This window comes from Oncorhynchus gorbuscha, linkage group LG09 (assembly GCF_021184085.1).
Source record: "Oncorhynchus gorbuscha isolate QuinsamMale2020 ecotype Even-year linkage group LG09, OgorEven_v1.0, whole genome shotgun sequence".
NCBI classification, from domain to species: domain Eukaryota; kingdom Metazoa; phylum Chordata; class Actinopteri; order Salmoniformes; family Salmonidae; genus Oncorhynchus; species Oncorhynchus gorbuscha.
This window is the reverse complement of record NC_060181.1, coordinates 49,885,520-49,907,586: the sequence shown is the minus strand read 5'-3', so window position 1 is coordinate 49,907,586 and position 22,067 is coordinate 49,885,520. Positions and strand designations below refer to the sequence as shown.

At 44.8% G+C, this 22,067-nt stretch overlaps 1 protein-coding gene across 2 annotated transcripts in view; it reads left to right on the top strand.

The window, feature by feature from the left end:
- The window catches only part of LOC124043734 (transcription factor HIVEP3-like), a 117,542-nt gene that overhangs the window by 89,027 nt on the left and 6,448 nt on the right, over positions 1–22,067 (top strand). For both annotated transcript variants that reach the window (XM_046362640.1, XM_046362639.1), the window contains exons 3-5: positions 4,215–4,363; positions 15,216–15,391; positions 17,985–18,086. In XM_046362640.1, the coding sequence (XP_046218596.1) occupies positions 4,215–4,363; positions 15,216–15,391; positions 17,985–18,086 (427 nt within the window). The remainder of the gene's footprint in view (positions 1–4,214; positions 4,364–15,215; positions 15,392–17,984; positions 18,087–22,067) is intronic.

Genomic DNA, 22,067 nt, shown 5'->3' with positions numbered 1-22,067 from the left:
CCTGCTCCGCATCGCAACCATCTCCCTCCTCTGGCTTTGAGACTGAGCCCATGCAGCTGGGAGGGATTCGCATCTCGACTAAGGAGAGGGAACGGAGGATCACCAACCGCCTGTGCCTCTATTGCGGAGTTGCTGGACATTTTGTTAATTCATGTCCAGTAAAGCCAGAGCTCATCTGTAAGCGGAGGGCTACAGGTGAGCGCAACTACTCAAGTCTCTCCATCAAAATCCTGTACTACTTTGTCGGTCCATCTACGCTGGACCGGTTCGGGTGCTACATGTAGTGCCTTGATAGACTCTGGGGCTGAGGGTTGTTTCATGGACAGAAGCATGGGTTCGGAAACATGACATTCCTTTCAGAGAGTTAGAGAAGCCTACGCCCATGTTCGCCTTAGATGGTAGTCATCTTCCCAGTATCAGATTTGAGACACTACCTTTAACCCTCACAGTATCTGGTAACCACAGTGAGACTATTTCTTTTTTGATTTTCCGTTCACCGTTTACACCTGTTGTTTTGGGTCATCCCTGGCTAGTATGTCATAATCCTTCTATTAATTGGTCTAGTAATTCTATCCTATCCTGGAACGTTTCTTGTCATGTGAAGTGTTTAATGTCTGCCATCCCTCCCGTTTCTTCTGTCCCTACTTCTCAGGAGGAACCTGGCGATTTGACAGGAGTGCCGGAGGAATATCATGATCTGCGCACGGTCTTCAGTCGGTCCCGAGCCAACTCCCTTCCTCCTCACCGGCCGTATGATTGTAGTATTGATCTCCTTCGGGGACCACTCCTCCTCGAGGTAGACTATACTCTCTGTCGGCTCCCGAACGTAAGGCTCTCGAGGATTATTTGTCTGTGTCTCTTGACGCCGGTACCATAGTGCCTTCTTCCTCTCCGGCCGGGGCGGGGTTCTTTTTGTTAAGAAGAAGGACGGTACTCTGCGCCCCTGCGTGATTATCGAGGCTGAATGACATAACGGTTAAGAATCGTTATCCGCTTCCCCTTATGTCATCAGCCTTCGAGATTCTGCAGGGAGCCAGGTGCTTTACTAAGTTGGACCTTCGTAACGCTTACCATCTCGTGCGCATCAGAGAGGGGGGAGTGGAAAACGGCGTTTAACACTCCGTTAGGGCATTTTGAGTACCGGGTTCTGCCGGTCTCGCCAATGCGCCAGCTGTTTTTCAGGCATTAGTTAATGATGTTCTGAGAGACATGCTGAACATCTTTGTTTTTGTCTATCTTGACGATATCCTGATTTTTTTCTCCGTCACTCGAGATTCATGTTCAGGGTTCGACGTGTTCTACAGCGGAGAATTGTCTCTACGTAAAGGCTGAGAAGTGCTCTTTTCATGTCTCCTCCGTTACTTTTCTCGGTTCCGTTAGCTGAAGGCATTCAGATGGATTCCGCTAAGGTCCAAGCTGTCAGTGATTGGCCCGTTCCAAGGTCACGTGTCGAGTTGCAGCGCTTTAGGTTTCGATCGGCGTTTCATTCGTAATTTTCGGTCAAGTTGCTGCCCCTCTCACAGCTCTTACTTCTGTCAAGACGTGTTTTAAGTGGTCCGGTTCCGCCCAGGGGAGCTTTTGATCTTCTAAAAGAACGTTTACGTCCGCTCCTATCCTCGTTACTCCTGACGTCACTAGACAATTCATTGTCGAGGTTGACGCTTCAGAGGTAGGCGTGGGAGCCATTCTATCCCAGCGCTTCCAGTCTGACGATAAGGTTCATCCTTGCGCTTATTTTCTCATCGCCTGTCGCCATCTGAGCGCAACTATGATGTGGGTAACCGTGAACTGCTGCCATCCGCTTAGCCCTAGGCGAATGGCGACAGTGGTTGGAGGGGCGACCGTTCCTTTTGTCGTTTGGACAGACCATAAGAACCTTGAGTACATCCGTTCTGCCAAACGACTTAATGCCCGTCAAGCTCGTTGGGCGTTGTTTTTCAGAGTTTGTGATTTCTTACCGTCCGGGTAGCAAGAACACCAAGCCTGATGCCTTATCCCGTCTGTTTAGTTCTTCTGTGGCTTCTACTGATCCCGAGGGGATTCTTCCTTATGGGCGTGTTGTCGGGTTAACAGTCTGGGGAATTGAAAGACAGGTTAAGCAAGCACCACTGCGTCGCCGCGCGCTTGTCCTAGTAACCTCCTTTTCGTTCCTGTTTCCACTCGTCTGGCTGTTCTTCAGTGGGCTCACTCTGCCAAGTTAGCTGGTCATCCCGGTGTTCGAGGCACTCTTGCGTCATTCGCCAGCGCTTTGGTGGCCGACTCAGGAGCGTGACACGCGCCGTTTCGTGGCTGCTTGTTCGGACTGCGCGCGCAGACTAAGTCGGGTAACTCTCCTCCTGCCGGTCGTCTCAGACCGCTCCCCATTCCTTCTCGACCATGGTCTCACATCGCCTTAGACTTCATTACCGGTCTGCCTTTGTCTGCGGGGAAGACTGTGATTCTTACGGTTGTCGATAGGTTCTCTAAGGCGGCACATTTCATTCCCTCGCTAAACTTCCTTCCGCTAAGGAGACGGCACAAATCATTATTGAGAATGTATTCAGAATTCATGGCCTCCCGTTAGACGCCGTTTCAGACAGAGGCCCGCAATTCACGTCACAGTTTTGGAGGGAGTTCTGTCGTTTGATTGTGCGTCCGTCAGTCTCTCTTCCGGGTTTCATCCCCAGTCTAACGGTCAAGCAGAGAGGGCCAATCAGACGATTGTCGCATACTACGCAGCCTTTCTTTCAGAAACCCTGCGTCTTGGGCAGAACAGCTCCCCTGGGCAGAATACGCTCACAATTCGCTTCCTTCGTCTGCTACCGGGTTATCTCCGTTTCAGAGTAGTCTGGGTTACCAGCCTCCTCTGTTCTCATCCCAGCTTGCCGAGTCCAGCGTTCCCTCCGCTCAAGCGTTTGTCCAACGTTGTGAGCGCACCTGGAGGAGGGTGAGGTCTGCACTTTGCCGTTACAGGGCACAGACGGTGAGAGCCGCCCATTAAACGCAGGATTAAGAGTCCAAGGTATTGTTGCGGCCAGAGAGTGTGGCTTTCCACTCGCAACCTTCCTCTTACGACAGCTTCTCGTAAGTTGACTCCGCGGTTCATTGGTCCGTTCCGTGTCTCCCAGGTCGTCAATCCTGTCGCTGTGCACTGCTTCTTCCGCGACATCTTGTCGCGTCCATCCTGTCTTCCATGTCTCCTGTGTTAAGCCCTTTCTTCGCATTCCCCGTTCGTCTTCCCTCCCCCTCCCGTCCTTGTCGAGAGCGCACCTATTTACAAGGTACATAAGATCATGGACATGCGTTCTCGGGACGGGGTCACCAATACTTAGTGGATTGGGAGGGTTACGGTCCTGAGGAGAGGAGTTGGGTTCCGTCTCGGGACGTGCTGGACCGTTCACTCATCGATGATTTCCTCCGTTGCCGCCAGGATTCCTCCTCGAGTGCGCCAGGAGGCGCTCGGTGAGTGGGGGTACTGTCATGTTTGTCATTTATTATCATGTCTTGTCCCTGTGCTCCCCATTCTATTCGTTTCCTCTGCTGGTCTTATTAGGTTCTTTCCCTCTTTCTATCCCTCTCTCTCCCCCTCCCTCTCTCACTCTCTCGCTCTCTCTTCTCTCTATCGTTCCGTTCCTGCTCCCAGCTGTTCCTATTCCCCTAATCATCATTTAGTCTTCCCACACCTGTTCCCGATCCTTTCCCCTGATTAGAGTCCCTATTTCTTCCTTTGTGTTCCGTTCCTGTCCTGTCGGTTCCTTGTTTAGAATTCACCGTGCTGTGATTGTGTATCGCCCTGTCCTGTCGTGTTTTTGCCTTCATCAGATGCTGCGTGTGAGCAGGTGTCTCTGTCAGCTACGGCCTGCGCCTACCCGAAGCGACCTGCAGTCTGTGGCCGCTTCTCCTGTTATTCCCCTCTACAGACTAGAGGATTTCTGTTATTCCCTGTTTGGACATTTCCTGTTAAGGATTCAGGATTTGTCGTTTTCTGTTTGGACTTGAATAAACTCTGTTTCTGTTAAGTCGCTTTTGGGTCCTCTTTCACCAGCATGACAGAATAATGCATACCCCACAACTTCACAGCTGGAAATTACCAGACACTATGCTGTTAGATTATACACAAACAATACATGAAATGTTTGACATTAATTGTTGTTCCAATGTACTGTATATCATCATTGCCAACCAAGATGTCAGGGTGCGTTGGTGAATTTGCCCGTATCTGTCTTTGAGTGTAGGTACATGCTACCCCACCCAGCACCCCTGTAGAAGTGAAGGAGCCACCACAGCAGCCTGAGAAGGAGGAGAAGAAGGAGAAGAGAGAGGAGCAAGGGCCCTCTACCTCCAAACAGAGCGAACCTCTCCGTGTCCAAATCTTCGAGGGCGGGTAAGCCCTGATCAACTAATACTAGTGGAGCTTTCTATGAGCAGATATATTTTTCTGCAAAATTCATCATCCATATATTCAACGTTACTGACAGATAAAGGCAGTAGAGATGTAGATGTGAGTCATTGTATTCAGATACGGTAGCAGTACCAGAAAGCACAGAGTTGCCACCAAATGCTGAGTCTCAAAATATAAATGACACAGTATAAGGGGAAACAAAGCAGTAACAGTGGAAAATGTTTTACACTTCAGTCTTCCAGAATAACAGAGAAACAGGTGAGCTAGCCCCCAGGGACTTAATTTATACCGACAGCAGAGCCTTTCCCATTCACAGCTGGTAGAAAATGTAGATTTTCAGTGGAGTGTTGAATGGGGTTGGGATTTGTGCGGTGCAGCAGACAAGCAGAAAGCATCCCACCAGATGTGTTTTATGAGATTCTCATGGGTGTTGGTATACCTTCCTCTCAATGACACTTGAGCAACTAAAGTTTCGCTGTTGTACTGTACATACAAATGTAGGAAAGAAATCACCTAAAGTCTCTTGAGTAAAGGCAATAATTGGGTGTGGGTATTGAACACGACTAATTGCTGTGAGGTGTGTGAGAGTCTTCCCACTGCAGAATATGCTCTCACTGTTGCTTCTGATCGCAGCTCACAAAGCTGCCTTTTCCTGTGGCAGCTGCTGCAGTCTAGCCAACAGATAGTGTTCTGCCAAGAGCACAGTAAAAGATAGTGTGATAGAGCTGGAATTGAAAGGGAAAGATGGAGGGGAAATGGTGGAGAGAGGGAAATATAGAAGGAAACATTAAACATTTAGTTTCCTTATGACAGACAAGGACATACATGCATGTGTGCGAAAGAAATGGAGACAGCAATACAAACCGATAGGTGTTGATAGAAAGATGTGTGATTTTTTACAACGAATGACAGATGGAGAACATAAGAGGTGTGTGTGGGTGGAGGGGTGAGGGGTGAGTGATTAAGCTTATACAATGCTGTTTGTGATCTAATTATTGACACTTAGGATATTAATAATGATTTCTCATAAAATTGTTACTTATACATTGATTTATTATAACATTTGTGAAGAATGATAATTCCAGCCAAAATAATATATAGGGAGTAGAGCTTTCCACAAATCACCATATCATTTTCAAATAAAGAGAGCTTGCTTTGTTATAATTAGCAAATCTGAAAAATTAGAATTCCATATAGTTGGTTCCGAACACATCTACATGAATGAATCATGAATAATGAGTAATGAAAGTTAGAGGCAATATCATGTAAACCTTCCCTGTTATTGGTAATGGTGAGAGGTTAGCATGTTTTTTGAGGCATGATCACACAGTTTTGGAATATAAAAGGAATGAATCCATTAAATATAATGAAAATAAGTTATGAGTTTAATACATACAGATAAAATCAGGGTTCCCAAACTGGCGGTGGTTTTATATGGCCAACCAATTTGTCTGAGGAAAATAAATAAAACCTTTTTTATTTTTATATTTTTGGGAGGGCATGAAAGACTGTAAAAACACAAGGAAGTCAGCTTCAAGTGATTTTAATTTTGGTAATCTGTTCCCAAGTATTCCCACGCATAATAGGTGGGTAGGCTGTTTGGCTGGATTTAGGACCGCGCCGATGCCACAAAGCGGACGGACAGGCTGTGTGAAGGCAAAGTTTCTGGAGGGCTGGCTGGACCAGCACGGGAGAGTTGAACATACTGGTGCACGACTCCAGGATTTTTGGGGTTGTAGGAGTCGTATTTGCAGTCATAGGAGTCGACCCTTGTTCGACGCCCAAAACACGCGACGTTCAACTTCAATTCACTTCCACTATGAAGAATATCTTAGCCGTACTCAGTGATAGCCTAATATATACTTGAATATACTTTTGGTGAATATCCGAGGCATGGCTAGATACAGATTGCCAAGATATAGCCTATGCACACAGTTCTGACTGGCTGTCTGCCTGCCTCAAACTTCTCTCCCTCGCTTTCTCCTCTTTCTCTTCGCTATGAAAATGCTAGTGTGTGTTTGGTCTTCAGTTGTTGTGTGTAGAATAGCTCAGTTTACTTATTGATAGCCCCTACTTTGGTGAACTTGCGCAAGACATTTACAAGCCAAGGAATTGCGAAATAAAGCATGCCTATAGCCGACAGATTTTGATCACCTGCACGCTTCTGACTGTCTGCCTGGTAGCCGACATGCCTACCTATGCCTGGCTGTGCCACTTCCATCCCTTTCTCTCTCCCTCAGTAGCTCGCTCTTTCTTTGCTATGAAAGATGCGAGAGTTTATGTTCTCTTAATACACTACAAAAAAATGTTTCCTCCGTTGCAAAATACTGAATCTTAGGAGTCGAGGAGTCTATTCTAAGCTTGACACCCAGAAATGGGAGTCGATGGGCAAGGAGTCGTCTCCCACCCAATAGCTGAACATTGGCAGCTGCTATCGGAAACTCATATGTTATGGTCGTATGAAGGCTGTTTTATCTCAGCATGTCTACAGATTCTCCCTTCTCCTTGTTTTTGTTTGCTTGGAAATGTTGATACTACATACTTAAAAGAAGAAACTGTAACCTATAATTTATAGCGGCTAAGAAATGCATTGCCATTAATTGGAATGTCACAATGGATGGCAGAAATATCAAGTTATGTATCACCAGATTTGATTTATTACAGGATTAAGGGTATACTGGGCACTTAAGGTCTGGATTAGGGCTGGCGATATATATCGTGTGACGATCAAAAAACGATCAAAAAACGTCTATTGTTTCATATTATGCTCTATCGTTTATTTTGTTGTCGCAAATCAGTCTTTACGGCAATATTTTGCAACACAAACAAACATGGAGGAGAGGGGACACCAGGCCTGGTTTTCATTGCTGGTTTTGAAAAGGCTTTTGGAGTTTATATATAAATGCCTAGAACATTTCAATTTTGGGGAATCTCTTATAAAATGGGTTAAGGTTCTGTATAATAACCCTAGGTGTAAAATAGTAAATAATGGCTACATCTCAGAAAGTTTTAAACTATCTAGAGGAGTAAAACAAGGTTGTCCACTATCGGCATATCTATTTATTATTGCCATCGAAATGTTAGCTGTTAAAATTAGATCAAACAATAATATTAAGGGATTAGAAATCCGTGGCTTAAAAACTAAGGTGTCATTGTACGCTGATGATTCATGTTTTCTTTTCAAACCACAATTAGAGTCTCTCCACGGCCTCTTAGAGGCTCTAGATACTTTTGCTAAACTCTCTGGATTAAAACCAAATTATGATAAATGTACCATATTGGATCACAAAAAAATCACATTTTACATTACCATGTAGTTTACCAATTAAATGGTCTGACGGAGATGTGGACATACTCAGTATACAAATCCAAAAAGAAAGAAATGATCTCACTCCAATAAATTTTTATAGAAAGTTAGCAAAAATATATAAGATCTTGCTACCGTGGAAAGGAAAATACATGTCTATATGTGGAAAAATCACCCTGATTAACTCTTTAGTTATATCACAGTTTACCTATTTGCTTATGGTTTTGCCTACCCCTAGTGACCCTGCTTTTTAAATTATATGAACAACGAATATATAACGAATATGAATTCGGTGGGCAGAAATTATTGAATATTAAAGCATTAGACCTCTCACTAAAGGCATCAGTCATACAAAAGTTATAGTTAAATCCAAACTGGTTCTCTAGTCAATTGGTACGAATGTCTCATCCTATATTCAGGAAGGGCCTTTATTCAGATTACACCTGCTCACTTTCGGTTGTTTGAAAAAATTAATAATCTCCAAAATATCTTTATTTTTTTAACAAGCCTTAGAAAGTTGGTTGCAATTTCAGTTTAATCCACCTAAAAGGACGAAAGAAATAGTACAACAAAGATTGTGGTTAAATTCAAATATACTAATTGATTTAAAAAAACTGTATTTATCAAATAAATGTTTAAAAAGGTATATTTTAGTGAATGATATCATAAATAGGACTGGTGGAGTTATGTCACACATGCAGCCAACACAGACGTATGGAAATGTCTGCTCTACCCAAAATTACAACCAATTATTTGCAGCATTACCACAAAAATGGAAGAGGCAAGTAGAAGGGGAAAAAAGTAAGGAACTTGTATATCGGCCCTGTATTAAAGAACATAAATGGTTAAAGAAAAGTGTGATAAATAAAAACATATACAAATTTAATTTAAGGACCAAAAAACTGACAGCTGTGCCATATAAATTGCAAAATAGTTGGGAAGAGATTCCATGGCACATGGTTTATGAATTGATACGCAAAACAATGCCGGATTCCTCTTCAATTTAAATTACTATACAATATTCTTGCAACTAATAGAATGTTATACAGTGGGGCAAAAAAGTATTTAGTCTGTCACCAATTGTGCAAGTTCTCCCACTTAAAAAGATGAGAGAGGCCTGTAATTTTCATCATAGGTACACTTCAGCTATGAAAAATCACATTGTAGGATTTTTTATGAATTTATTTGCAAATTATGGTGGACAATAAGTACCATAATTCATAGTCACATTCATGCCCAGCATCATCACAACCAGAAACAGATTGAAATTGTCGGTGTGATGTAATTTTAACACATTTTGTCCAGTTTCTCCTGCTGGGTGTATGCCGTGTGCCTGCACTCACAATAGTGACTCAAAACGCTGTTGCATTCCATCAATGACATTATCACCATCAGTTGTTGCTGCTTTGATTTGACCATATTAATGACCTAAGGCTCGTATTTCTGTGTGTTTATTATATTATAATCAAGTCTATGATTTGATATTTGATAGAGCAGTCTGACTGAGCAGTGGTAGGCAGCAGCAGGCTCATAAGCATTCATTTTTTGATTTTTTTATTTCACCTTTATTTAACCAGGTAGGCTAGTTGAGAACAAGTTCTCATTTGCAACTGTGACCTGCCCAAGATAAAGCATAGCAGTGTGAACACATGGAGTAAACAATTAACAAGTCAATAACACAGTAGAAAAAAGGGGGAGTCTATATAGAATGTATGAAAAAGACATGAGGTAGGCGAATAATTACAATTTTGCAGATTAACACTGGAGTGATAAATGATCAGATGGTCATGTACTGGTAGAGATATTCGTGTGCAAAAGATCAGAAAAATAAATAAATAAAACAGTATGGGGATGAGGTAGGTGAAAATGGGTGGGCTATTTACCAATAGACTATGTACAGCTGCAGCGATCGGTTAGCTGCTCAGATAGCTGATGTTTGAAGTTGGTGAGGGAGATAAAAGTCTCCAACTTCAGCGATTTTTGCCATTCGTTCCAGTCACAGGCAGCAGAGTACTGGAACGAAAGGTGGCCAAATGAGGTGTTGGCTTTAGGGATGATCAATGAGATACACCTGCTGGAGCGTGTGCTACGGATGGGTGTTGCCATCGTGACCAGTGAACTGAGATAAGACGGAGCTTTACCTAGCATGGACTTGTAGATGACCTGGAGCCAGTGGGTCTGGCGACGAATATGTAGCGAGGGCCAGCCGACTAGAGCATACAAGTCGCAGTGGTGGGTGGTATAAGGTGCTGCTTTAGTGACAAAATGGATGGCACTGTGATAGACTGCATCCAGTTTGCTGAGTAGAGTGTTGGAAGCCATTTTGTAGATGACATCGCCGAAGTCGAGGATCGGTAGGATAGTCAGTTTTACTAGGGTAAGCTTAGCGGCGTGAGTGAAGGAGGCTTTGTTGCGGAATAGAAAGCCGACTCTTGATTTGATTTTCGATTGGAGATGTTTGATATGAGTCTGGAAGGAGAGTTTGCAGTCTAGCCAGACACCTAGGTACTTATAGATGTCCACATATTCAAGGTCGGAACCATCCAGGGTGGTGATGCTAGTCGGGCATGCGGATGCAGGCAGCGATCGGTTGAAAAGCATGCATTTGGTTTTACTAGCGTTTAAGAGCAGTTGGAGGCCACGGAAGGAGTGTTGTATGGCATTGAAGCTCGTTTGGAGGTTAGATAGCACAGTGTCCAATGACGGGCCGAAAGTATATAGAATGGTGTCGTCTGCGTAGAGGTGGATCAGGGAATCGCCCGCAGCAAGAGCAACATCATTGATATATACAGAGAAAAGAGTCGGCCCGAGAATTGAAACCTGTGGCACCCCCATAGAGACTGCCAGAGGACCGGACAGCATGCCCTCCGATTTGACACACTGAACTATGTCTGCAAAGTAATTGGTGAACCAGGCAAGGCAGTCATCCGAAAAACCGAGGCTACTGAGTCTGCCGATAACAATATGGTGAGGTCGATGAAGACGGCTGCACAGTACTGTCTTTTATCGATGGGCCAGGTTGATTAGGAAGGCCTGCTCACAGAAGTGTTTTAGGGAGCGTTTGACAGTGATGAGGGGTGGTCGTTTGACTGCGGCTCCGTAGCGGATACAGGCAATGAGGCAGTGATCGCTGAGATCCTGGTTGAAGACAGCGGAGGTGTATTTGGAGGGCCAGTTGGTCAGGATGACGTCTATGAGGGTGCCCTTGCTTACAGAGTTAGGGTTGTACCCGGTGGGTTCCTTGATGATTTGTGTGAGATTGAGGGCATCTAGCTTAGATTGTAGGACTGCCGGGGTGTTAAGCATATCCCAGTTTAGGTCACCTAACAGAACAAACTCTGAAGCTAGATGGGGGGCGATCAATTCACAAATGGTGTCCAGGGCACAGCTGGGAGCTGAGGGGGGTCGGTAAGCAGGCGGCAACAGTGAGAGACTTATTTCTGGAGAGAGTAATTTTCAAAATTAGTAGTTCGAACTGTTTGGGTATGGACCTGGAAATTATGACATTACTTTGCAGGCTATCTCTGCAGTAGACTGCAACTCCTCCCCCTTTGGCAGTTATATCTTGACGGAAGATGTTATAGTTGGGTATGGAAATCTCTGAATTTTTGGTGGCCTTCCTGGGCCAGGATTCAGACACAGCAAGGACATCAGGGTTAGCAGAGTGTGCTAAAGCAGTGAGTAAAACAAACTTAGGGAGGAGGCTTCTGATGTTGACATGCATGAAACCAAGGCTTTGTCGATCACAGAAGTCAACAAATGAGGGTGCCTGGGGACATGCAGGGCCTGGGTTTACCTCCACATCACCCGCGGAACAGAGAAGGAGTAGTATGAGGGTGCGGCTAAAGGCTATCAAAACTGGTCGCCTAGAGCGTTGGGGACAGAGAATAAGAGGAGCAGGTTTCTGGGCATGGTAGAATATATTCAGGGCATAATGCGCAGACAGGGGTATGGTGGGGTGCGGGTACAGCGGAGGTAAGCCCAGGCCCCGGGTGATGATGAGAGAGGTTGTATGTCTGGACATGCTGGTTGTAATGGGTGAGGTCACCGCATGTGTGGGAGGTGAGACAAAGGAGTTATCAGGGGTATGAAGAGTGGCACTAGGGGCTCCATTGTGAACTAAAACAATGATAACTAACCTGAACAACAGTATACAAGGCATATTGACATTTGAGAGAGACATACAGCGAGGCATACAGTAATCACAGGTGTTAAATTGGGAGAGCTAGCTAAAACAGTAGGTTAGACAGCAACAGCTAATCTGCTAGCACGTCAACAGCAGGTAAAATGGCGTTGACTAGGCAACGGGGCCAACAGATAAAACAAACAAGCAGAATGGAGTACTGTGATTAATGGACAGTCCAGCGTGCATCAGCTATGTGGCCAAGAGATCAGTGTCCAGGGGGCAGCGGTGGATGGGGCAGGGAAGCTGGACTGGCGAGTGTTATCCAGGTTTAAAAAACTAACAATGACTAAATAGCTTGTAGCTAGTTAGCTGGTTAGCTTCTGGAGGTTCTTGAGTGTGTTTTAAAAAATAATAGCGATTCCGTATCACATTGGGTGAGGCAGGTTTCCGGAAGGTATAAACAAATTAAAAATCAAAAAGAGATAGAAAGTAAATATGGGTGTTTGGGACGCGGCGATGCAGACGGTTAGCAGGCCTGTGCTAGCAAGCTAACAGTTCGTAGATAGCTAGATAGCTAGTTGTGAAGATCCAGCTGAAAAATGTTCTGTTTGCAGTGGGAATCCGGGGAAGAATCCGGGGATGAAAAATAAGTAGGTCCGTTATGCTCTGGCTAGAGTCGCATTGTTCGAACTGGCGAGAGCTTTCCGGGCTGAGGGTTAGCTGATGACCGGTTAGCTGAAGACCGCTAGCATGACTGGTGGTTAGCTGGCTAGCTTCAGTTGAGCTTCAGTTGAGGGGTTCCGGTTCCGAAGTAAATATAAATACTTTAGGAAAAATAGCTACATTGGGTGAGGTGGGTTGCAGGAGAGTATTTGGAAGCTTAGGTTTAGCAAAAAGTTTTTAAAGAGATATGCGAAGAAAAATATGTAAAAAAAGAAAAAGAACGATATATACAAGGGACACGACACGACAGGACGACTTACTGCTACGCCATCTTGGAAAATGACAGCACTTTCCTGCGTTTGCAAGCAGCTCTTTGCTGTGCTTCAAGCATTGCGCTGTTTATGACTTCAAGCCTAACTCCCGAGATTAGGCTGGCAATATTATAGTGCCTATAAGAACATCCAATGGTATGTATTGTCTAACCTAAAACTTCTTAACTGGGAATATTAAAGACTCATGTTAAAAGGAACCACCAGCTTTCCTATGTTCTCATGTTCTGAGCAAGGAACTTAAACATGAACTTTTTTACATGGCACTTTTACTTTCTTCTCCAACACTGTGTTTTTGCATTATTTAAACCAAATTGAACATGTTTCATTATTTATTTGAGACTAAATTGAATTTTTTATGTATTATATTAAGTTCAAATAAGTGTTAATTCAGTATTGTTGCAATTGTCATCATTACAAATATACAGTGCCTTGTGAAAGTATTCGGCCTCCTTTAACTTTGCGACCTTTTCCCACATTTCAGGCTTCAAACATAAAGATATAAAACTGTATTTTTTTGTGAAGAATCAACAACTAGTGAGACACAATCATGAAGTGGAACGACATTTATTGGATATTTCAAACTTTTTTAACAAATCAAAAACTGACAAATTGGGTGTGCAAAGTTATTCAGCCCCCTTAAGTTAATACTTTGTAGCACCACCTTTTGCTGCGATTACAGCTGTAAGTCGCTTGGGGTATGTCTCTATCAGTTTTGCACATCGAGAGACTGAATTTTTTTCCCATTGTTCCTTGCAAAACAGCTCGAGCTCAGTGAGGTTGGATGGAGAGCATTTGTGAACAGCAGTTTTCAGTTCTTTCCACAGATTCTTGATTGGATTCAGGTTTGGACTTTGACTTGGCCATTCTAACACCTGGATATGTTTATTTTTGAACCATTCCATTGTAGATTTTGCTTTATGTTTTGGATCATTGTCTTGTTGGAAGACAAATCTCCGTCCCACTCTCAGGTCTTTTGCAGACTCCATCAGGTTTTCTTCCAGAATGGTCCTGTATTTGGCTCCATCCATCTTCCCATCAATTTTAACCATCTTCCCTGTCCCTGCTGAAGAAAAGCAGGCCCAAACCATGATGCTGCCACCACCATGTTTGACAGTGGGGATGGTGTGTTCAGGGTGATGAGCTGTGTTGCTTTTACGCCAAACATAACGTTTTGCATTGTTGCCAAAAAGTTCAATTTTGGTTTCATCTGACCAGAGCACCTTCTTCCACATGTTTGGTGTGTCTCCCAGGTGGCTTGTGGCAAACTTTAAACAACACTTTTTATGGATATCTTTAAGAAATGGCTTTCTTCTTGCCACTCTTCCATAAAGGCCAGATTTGTGCAATATACGACTGATTGTTGTCCTATGGACAGAGTCTCCCACCTCAGCTGTAGATCTCTGCAGTTCATCCAGAGTGATCATGGGCCTCTTGGCTGCATCTCTGATCAGTCTTCTCCTTGTATGAGCTGAAAGTTTAGAGGGACGGCCAGGTCTTGGTAGATTTGCAGTGGTCTGATACTCCTTCCATTTCAACATTATCGCTTGCACAGTGCTCCTTGGGATGTTTAAAGCTTGGGAAATCTTTTTGTATCCAAATCTGGCTTTAAACTTCTTCACAACAGTATCTCGGACCTGCCTGGTGTGTTCCTTGTTCTTCATGATGCTCTCAGCGCTTTTAACGGACCTCTGAGACTATCACAGTGCAGGTGCATTCATACGGAGACTTGATTTACACACAGGTGGATTGTATTTATCATCATTAGTCATTTAGGTCAACATTGGATCATTCAGAGATCCTCACTGAACTTCTGGAGAGAGTTTGCTCCACTGAAAGTAAAGGGGCTGAATAATTTTGCACGCCCAATTTTTCAGTTTTTGATTTGTTAAAAAAGTTTGAAATATCCAATAAATGTCATTCCACTTCATGATTGTGTCCCACTTGTTGTTGATTCTTCACAAAAAAAATACAGTTGGGTAGTGCATAGTATTTCCATAAGTATTAAAAACAAAATATAAACTAGTCTTTTATAGAGGAGTAGAGCTAAATGTAGAGATGGATTTTGTATGTATTGTCTATTTGGCTAAAGCCAGGCTTCCCTCTCTAGCTGCTGATGTTGTTGGCCGAGCCACCCAAACTTAGGATAAAGGTTGGGTTCTCTGCCAACCTGAAGCCTGCCTGCCTGCCACGGGCATAGACAGGCTGGAGAGAGAGAACTTCAAGGGGACTTAGAGGAAGCAGGGGTTTGGTGGGGCTACCACGCTCTGATCTAAAGAGTGCCTTGTGTAGGAGTAGGCCCAGGAAGCAATCTTTATCTACTTTTAACTCTATGTATTTTGTTTTTCTTTTCTCATTCCCTCTCCCCCCACTTCCTCTCTCTGTCCCTCTCCCCCTCTTTCCCATCAGATACAAGTCTAATGAGGAGTATGTGTATGTGCGGGGTCGTGGCCGAGGAAAGTATGTGTGCGGAGAGTGCGGGATCCGCTGTAAGAAGCCCAGCATGCTAAGGAAGCACATTCGAACACACACAGACGTCCGGCCCTACGTCTGCAAACACTGCAACTTTGCCTTCAAAACCAAAGGTGAGGAAGAGGAGGAGGTGTGACCTTTCTAAATAGGAGCAAAGTCATACAGCATCACTGTCGCTCTGTCTTTGTATATGGTTGAGCAGTTTAGCTATACTCCAAGTTGATATTCACGTCATAAGAAGGAATTCCTCTTGACCACGCCCACAAATTGAAGAAAACAAACATTTTTCCCCATTGACCCCCATACCAACTGTCAATTTTATTATTATACAGAAATAACAAAACATGCCGGAAAACTGCTGTGATGTTCAATATACATATAACCAGGTAAAAAATCCCGAACTGCGGTTTGCAATGCCCTGTGGCTTCAGGCAATTTGGCATGGAAAACATGGTGTCTGGTTCCCAAGTAGGCTACATGTACAGCGCATTCAGAAAATATTCAGTATTCAGAAATTCTCCTCATCATTCTACACACAATACCCCATAATGATAAAGCAAAAACAATTTATAAAATAAAAGTTTAAACTGTTATCACATTTACATAAGTATTCAGACCCTTTACTCAGTACTTTTTTGAAGCACCTTTGGCAGCGGTTATAGCCTTGAGTCTTCTTGGGTATGACGCTACAAGCTTGGCACACCTGTATTTGGGGAGTTTCTTCCATTCTTCTCTTCAGATCCTCTCAAGCTCTGTCAGGTTAGATGCACAGCTATTTTCAGGTCTCTCCAGAGATGTTCGATTGGGTTCATGTCCGGGCTTTGGCTGGGCCACTCAAGGACATTCAAAGACTTGTCCCGAAGCAACTTCTGCGTTGTCTTGGCTGTGTGCTAAGGTTTGTTTTCCTGTTTGAAGGTGAACCTTTGCCCCAGTCTAAGGTCCTGAATGCACTCGAGCAGGTTTTTGTTTATCAAGGATCTCTTTGTACTTTGCTCCTTTCATCTTTCCCTCGATCCTGACTAGTCTCCCAATCCCTGCCTCTGAAAAACATCCCCATAGCATGATACTGCCACCACTATGCTTTACTGTAGGGATGGTGCCAGGTTTCCTCCAGACGTGACACTTGCCATTCAGGTCAAAGAGTTCAATCTTTGTTTCATCAGACCAGATAATCTTGTTTCTCATGGTCTGAGAGTCCTTTAGGTGCCTTTTGGCAAACTCCAAACGGACCTTCATAATGCCTTTTACTGAAGAGTGTCTTCCATCTGGCCACTCTATCATAAAGGCCTGATTGGTGAAGTGCTGCATGGTCGTCCTTCTGCAAGATTCTCCCATCTCCACAGAGGAGCTCTGTCCGAGTGAACATCAGGTTCTTGGTCACCTCCCTGGGTGGCCAGCTCTAGAAAGAATCTTGGTGGTTCCAAACTTCTTCCATTTAAGAATGATGGAGGCCAGTGTGTTCTTGGGGACGTTCAATGCTGCAGAAATGTTTTGGTACCCTTCCCCAGATCTGTGCCTCAACACAATCCTGTCTTGGAGCTCTACGGACAATTCCTTTGACCTCATGGCTTGGTTTTTGCTCTGACAACTGTGAGACCGTATATAGACAGGTGTGTGTGCTGTTCCAAGTCATGTCCAATCAATTTAATTTAAGTTCAAGTTGTAGAAACATCTCAAGGATGATGAACGGAAACAAAATGCACCTGAGCTCAATTTTGAGTCTCAGAGCAAAGGGTCTGTTTTTTTTGTATAAAATTGCACAAAAAAAATGTAAACCTAGTTTCGCTTTGTCGTTAAGGGTATTGTGTATAGATTGATGAGGGGGAAAAATAATTTAATCCATTTTAGAATAAGGCTGTAATGTAAATCAAATGTGGAAAAAGTCAAGGGGTCTGAATACTTTCCGAATGCACTGTAGCTATGTGTGTGTGAAAAAGATTTAATCACGTTTAAGACATTTAACTTGTTTAGTATAGTCTGTTTGTAACTCCACTCACTACTTGTAACTGTATTGTCTGTTTGTTTATGTTGGTTTTTGCTAGCTTATAATGTTCCGGTCAGTAGGTAGCTAGCACTCACTCACTTGGCTGCTAGCACCGTCATTTTTTCCCCAAATGTTTGATTTATTTAACCTAGGCAAATAACAGTCAGTTAAGAACAAATTCTTATTTACAATGACGGCCTACCAGAAGGCAAAATGCCTCCTGAGTCATGAAAAGGGGCATGAGGGATGTCCTACAATATTACTTTTAGTAATGAGAATGCTTGGGAGTAGGCAATGTTGTACTTTTCTTAAATGTAGTAATGAATGTTGTAATTGACTAAAACAAGCCGACAAGAAAATTCAGTTTGAAGAAGGTCAAGTTTTTAGCTGTGAGCCAATGGGGGTAACCTAGGTAACAACAGGTGGTTTTCCCCATCGACGGGCTGTGATGTTCCGTCTAAAAACGACTCAGACTTAGTGTTGCAAAATGCAGGTAACTTTCTTATTGAATATTCCCTGGTTTTACAGAAATCCTGGTTGGAGGTTTCTGGATTTCCTGCTTATTCCCTCCTAATTCCGGGAATCTAGAATTTTGCAAACCTAGTTATGCTCGACTATTTGGTTGTACTCCGGTCTCTCTCCCAACATCAATTATTCCTCATCTACCCTGCTCTGGTTCAGTCTAATGTGGCTTTGCTGTTCTTGTTTTCCTTGTCTTCATAGGGAACCTTACCAAGCACATGAAGTCCAAGGCTCATGGGAAGAAGTGCCAGTCAATGGAAACGTCTGGGTCTTCACTGGACGAGCCGGAGACCGAGGAAGCAGGTACAATACCATAGGGAGGAAACTTCACTCATCAAACATCTTTCCTCAAACCTGACACGATAGCTAGCCTTGTATCTATATGTAAGCTATATGTAAGGCTATATGTTGCTATTCTCCTTACTCTTGTGCTGAAGAGAAATTGTAAATATAAAATTAATACATGAAGAATACATGGCCAAATACATTCCATAGAGTCTGTTTCTGGTGCAGGATGGGAGAGATGTACAGTGTTGTTTTCAAGGCGGCAGTCCTGGCCTGTAAAGAACAGCATTCCAGACACTCACATCCACCCCCTCTCTGTGCAGGCTCAATGCCACCCATCCCTCTCTCCATCCCTCCCGGTAGCAGACTGCACTCAACACTGAGCCAAGGACAGCCCATTCAAACAACCCTTCCATTCAAATGCTAGCTGTTAGACTTCATGAATGGGAACAGCAGCACGATTCCATTAAATCAAACCTTGCCAATCTGCTCGCTATTTATAGCATCAGGTTGATACAATGTTATGTTGGGTAGGAAGTCACCTTGTCCTGGTCCTTGTGCCCATTTCATGTGTTTGTGTGTATGAGTGTGTGTTTATATACAAAGGTATTGGGGTGTAGTGCCCAATTTTTTTATGTTTTGGCTCTGTACTCCATCACTTTGGGTCTGAAATGATACAATGACTATGAGGTTAAAGTGCAGACTGTCAACTTTAATTTGAGGGTCATTTTATCCAAATAGGGTGAACCGTTTAAAAATTACAGCCCTTTGTCATGCAGGTGAAAGAGGACCCAAAAGCGACTTGGCGAAAACAGAGTCTTTAATCCAGTAAAGTAAATACAAACAAAAAACACAACTTTCACTCGAAATGACGAGGACAAACTGGAGACTCGATCTTGAACAGCAGGTGAACAGCAGGTTGCCTCGGGAAGGCACTTGAACCAGACAGACTCAGACACCTGCTCACCACGCAGCATCTGAGGAAAACACGACACGACAGGGCGATACACAAACACAGCACGGTGAATTCTAGACAAGGAACCGACAGGACAGGAACGGAACACAAAGGAAGAAATAGGGACTCTAATCAGGGGAAAGGATCGGGAACAGGTGTGGGAAGACTAAATGATTGATTAGGGGAATAGGAACAGCTGGGAGCAGGAACGGAACGATAGAGAGAAGAGAGAGCGAGAGAGTGAGAGAGGGAGGGGGAGAGAGAGGGATAGAAAGAGGGAAAGAACCTAATAAGACCAGCAGAGGGAAACGAATAGAATGGGAAGCACAGGGACAAGACAAGATAATAAATGACAAAACATGACAGTACCCCCCACTCACCGAGCGCCTCCTGGCGCACTCGAGGAGGAATCCTGGCGGCAACGGAGGAAATCATCAATGAGTGAACGGTCCAGCACGTCCCGAGACGGAACCCAACTCCTCTCCTCAGGACCGTAACCCTCCCAATCCACTAAGTATTGGTGACCCCGTCCCGAGAACGCATGTCCATGATCTTATGTACCTTGTAAATAGGTGCGCTCTCGACAAGGACGGGAGGGGGAGGAAGACGAACGGGGGTGCGAAGAAAGGGCTTAACACAGGAGACATGGAAGACAGGATGGACGCGACGAAGATGTCGCGGAAGAAGCAGTCGCACAGCGACAGGATTGACGACCTGGGAGACACGGAACGGACCAATGAACCGCGGAGTCAACTTACGAGAAGCTGTCATAAGAGGAAGGTTGCGAGTGGAAAGCCACACTCTCTGGCCGCAACAATACCTTGGACTCTTAATCCTGCGTTTATTGGCGGCTCTCACAGTCTGTGCCCTGTAACGGCAAAGTGCAGACCTCACCCTCCTCCAGGTGCGCTCACAACGTTGGACAAACGCTTGAGCGGAGGGAACGCTGGACTCGGCAAGCTGGGATGAGAACAGAGGAGGCTGGTAACCCAGACTACTCTGAAACGGAGATAACCCGGTAGCAGACGAAGGAAGCGAATTGTGAGCGTATTCTGCCCAGGGGAGCTGTTCTGCCCAAGACGCAGGGTTTCTGAAAGAAAGGCTGCGTAGTATGCGACCAATCGTCTGATTGGCCCTCTCTGCTTGACCGTTAGACTGGGGATGAAACCCGGAAGAGAGACTGACGGACGCACCAATCAAACGACAGAACTCCCTCCAAAACTGTGACGTGAATTGCGGGCCTCTGTCTGAAACGGCGTCTAACGGGAGGCCATGAATTCTGAATACATTCTCGATAATGATTTGTGCCGTCTCCTTAGCGGAAGGAAGTTTAGCGAGGGGAATGAAATGTGCCGCCTTAGAGAACCTATCGACAACCGTAAGAATCACAGTCTTCCCTGCAGACAAAGGCAGACCGGTAATGAAGTCTAGGGCGATGTGAGACCATGGTCGAAAAGGAATGGGGAGCGGTCTGAGACGACCGGCAGGAGGAGAGTTACCGACTTAGTCTGCGCGCAGTCCGAACAAGCAGCCACGAAACGGCGCGTGTCACGCTCCTGAGTCGGCCACCAAAAGCGCTGGCGAATAGACGCAAGAGTGCCTCGAACACCGGGATGACCAGCTAACTTGGCAGAGTGAGCCCACTGAAGAACAGCCAGACGAGTGGAAACAGGAACGAAAAGGAGGTTACTAGGACAAGCGCGCGGCGACGCAGTGTGCGTGAGTGCTTGCTTAACCTGTCTTTCAATTCCCCAGACTGTTAACCCGACAACACGCCCATAAGGAAGAATCCCCTCGGGATCAGTAGAAGCCACAGAAGAACTAAACAGACGGGATAAGGCATCAGGCTTGGTGTTCTTGCTACCCGGACGGTAAGAAATCACAAACTCGAAATGAGCGAAAAACAACGCCCAACGAGCTTGACGGGCATTAAGTCGTTTGGCAGAACGGATGTACTCAAGGTTCTTATGGTCTGTCCAAACGACAAAAGGAACGGTCGCCCTCCAACCACTGTCGCCATTCGCCTAGGGCTAAGCGGATGGCGAGCAGTTCACGGTTACCCACATCATAGTTGCGCTCAGATGGCGACAGGCGATGAGAAAATTAAGCGCAAGGATGAACCTTATCGTCAGACTGGAAGCGCTGGGATAGAATGGCTCCCACGCCTACCTCTGAAGCGTCAACCTCGACAATGAATTGTCTAGTGACGTCAGAGTAACGAGGATAGGAGCGGACGTAAAACGTTCTTTTAGAAGATCAAAGCTCCTGGGCGGAACCGGACCACTTAAAACACGTCTTGACAGAAGTAAGAGCTGTGAGAGGGGCAGCAACTTGACCGAAATTACGAATGAAACGCCGATAGAAATTAGCGAAACCTAAAAAAGCGCTGCAACTCGACACGTGACCTTGGAACGGGCCAATCACTGACAGCTTGGACCTTAGCGGAATCCATCTGAATGCCTTCAGCGGAAATAACGGAACCGAGAAAAGTAACGGAGGAGACATGAAAAGAGCACTTCTCAGACTTTACGTAGAGACAATTCTCTAAAAGGCGCTGTAGAACACGTCGAACGTGCTGAACATGAATCTCGAGTGACGGAGAAAAAAATCAGGATATCGTCAAGATAGACAAAAACAAAGATGTTCAGCATGTCTCTCAGAACATCATTAACTAATGCCTGAAAAACAGCTGGCGCATTGGCGAGACCAAACGGCAGAACCCGGTACTCAAAATGCCCTAACGGAGTGTTAAACGCCGTTTTCCACTCGTCCCCCCTCTCTGATGCGCACGAGATGGTAAGCGTTACGAAGGTCCAACTTAGTAAAGCACCTGGCTCCCTGCAGAATCTCGAAGGCTGATGACATAAGGGGAAGCGGATAACGATTCTTAACCGTTATGTCATTCAGCCCTCGATAATCCACGCAGGGGCGCAGAGTACCGTCCTTCTTCTTAACAAAAAGAACCCCGCCCCGGCCGGAGAGGAAGAAGGCACTATGGTACCGGCGTCAAGAGACACAGACAAATAATCCTCGAGAGCCTTACG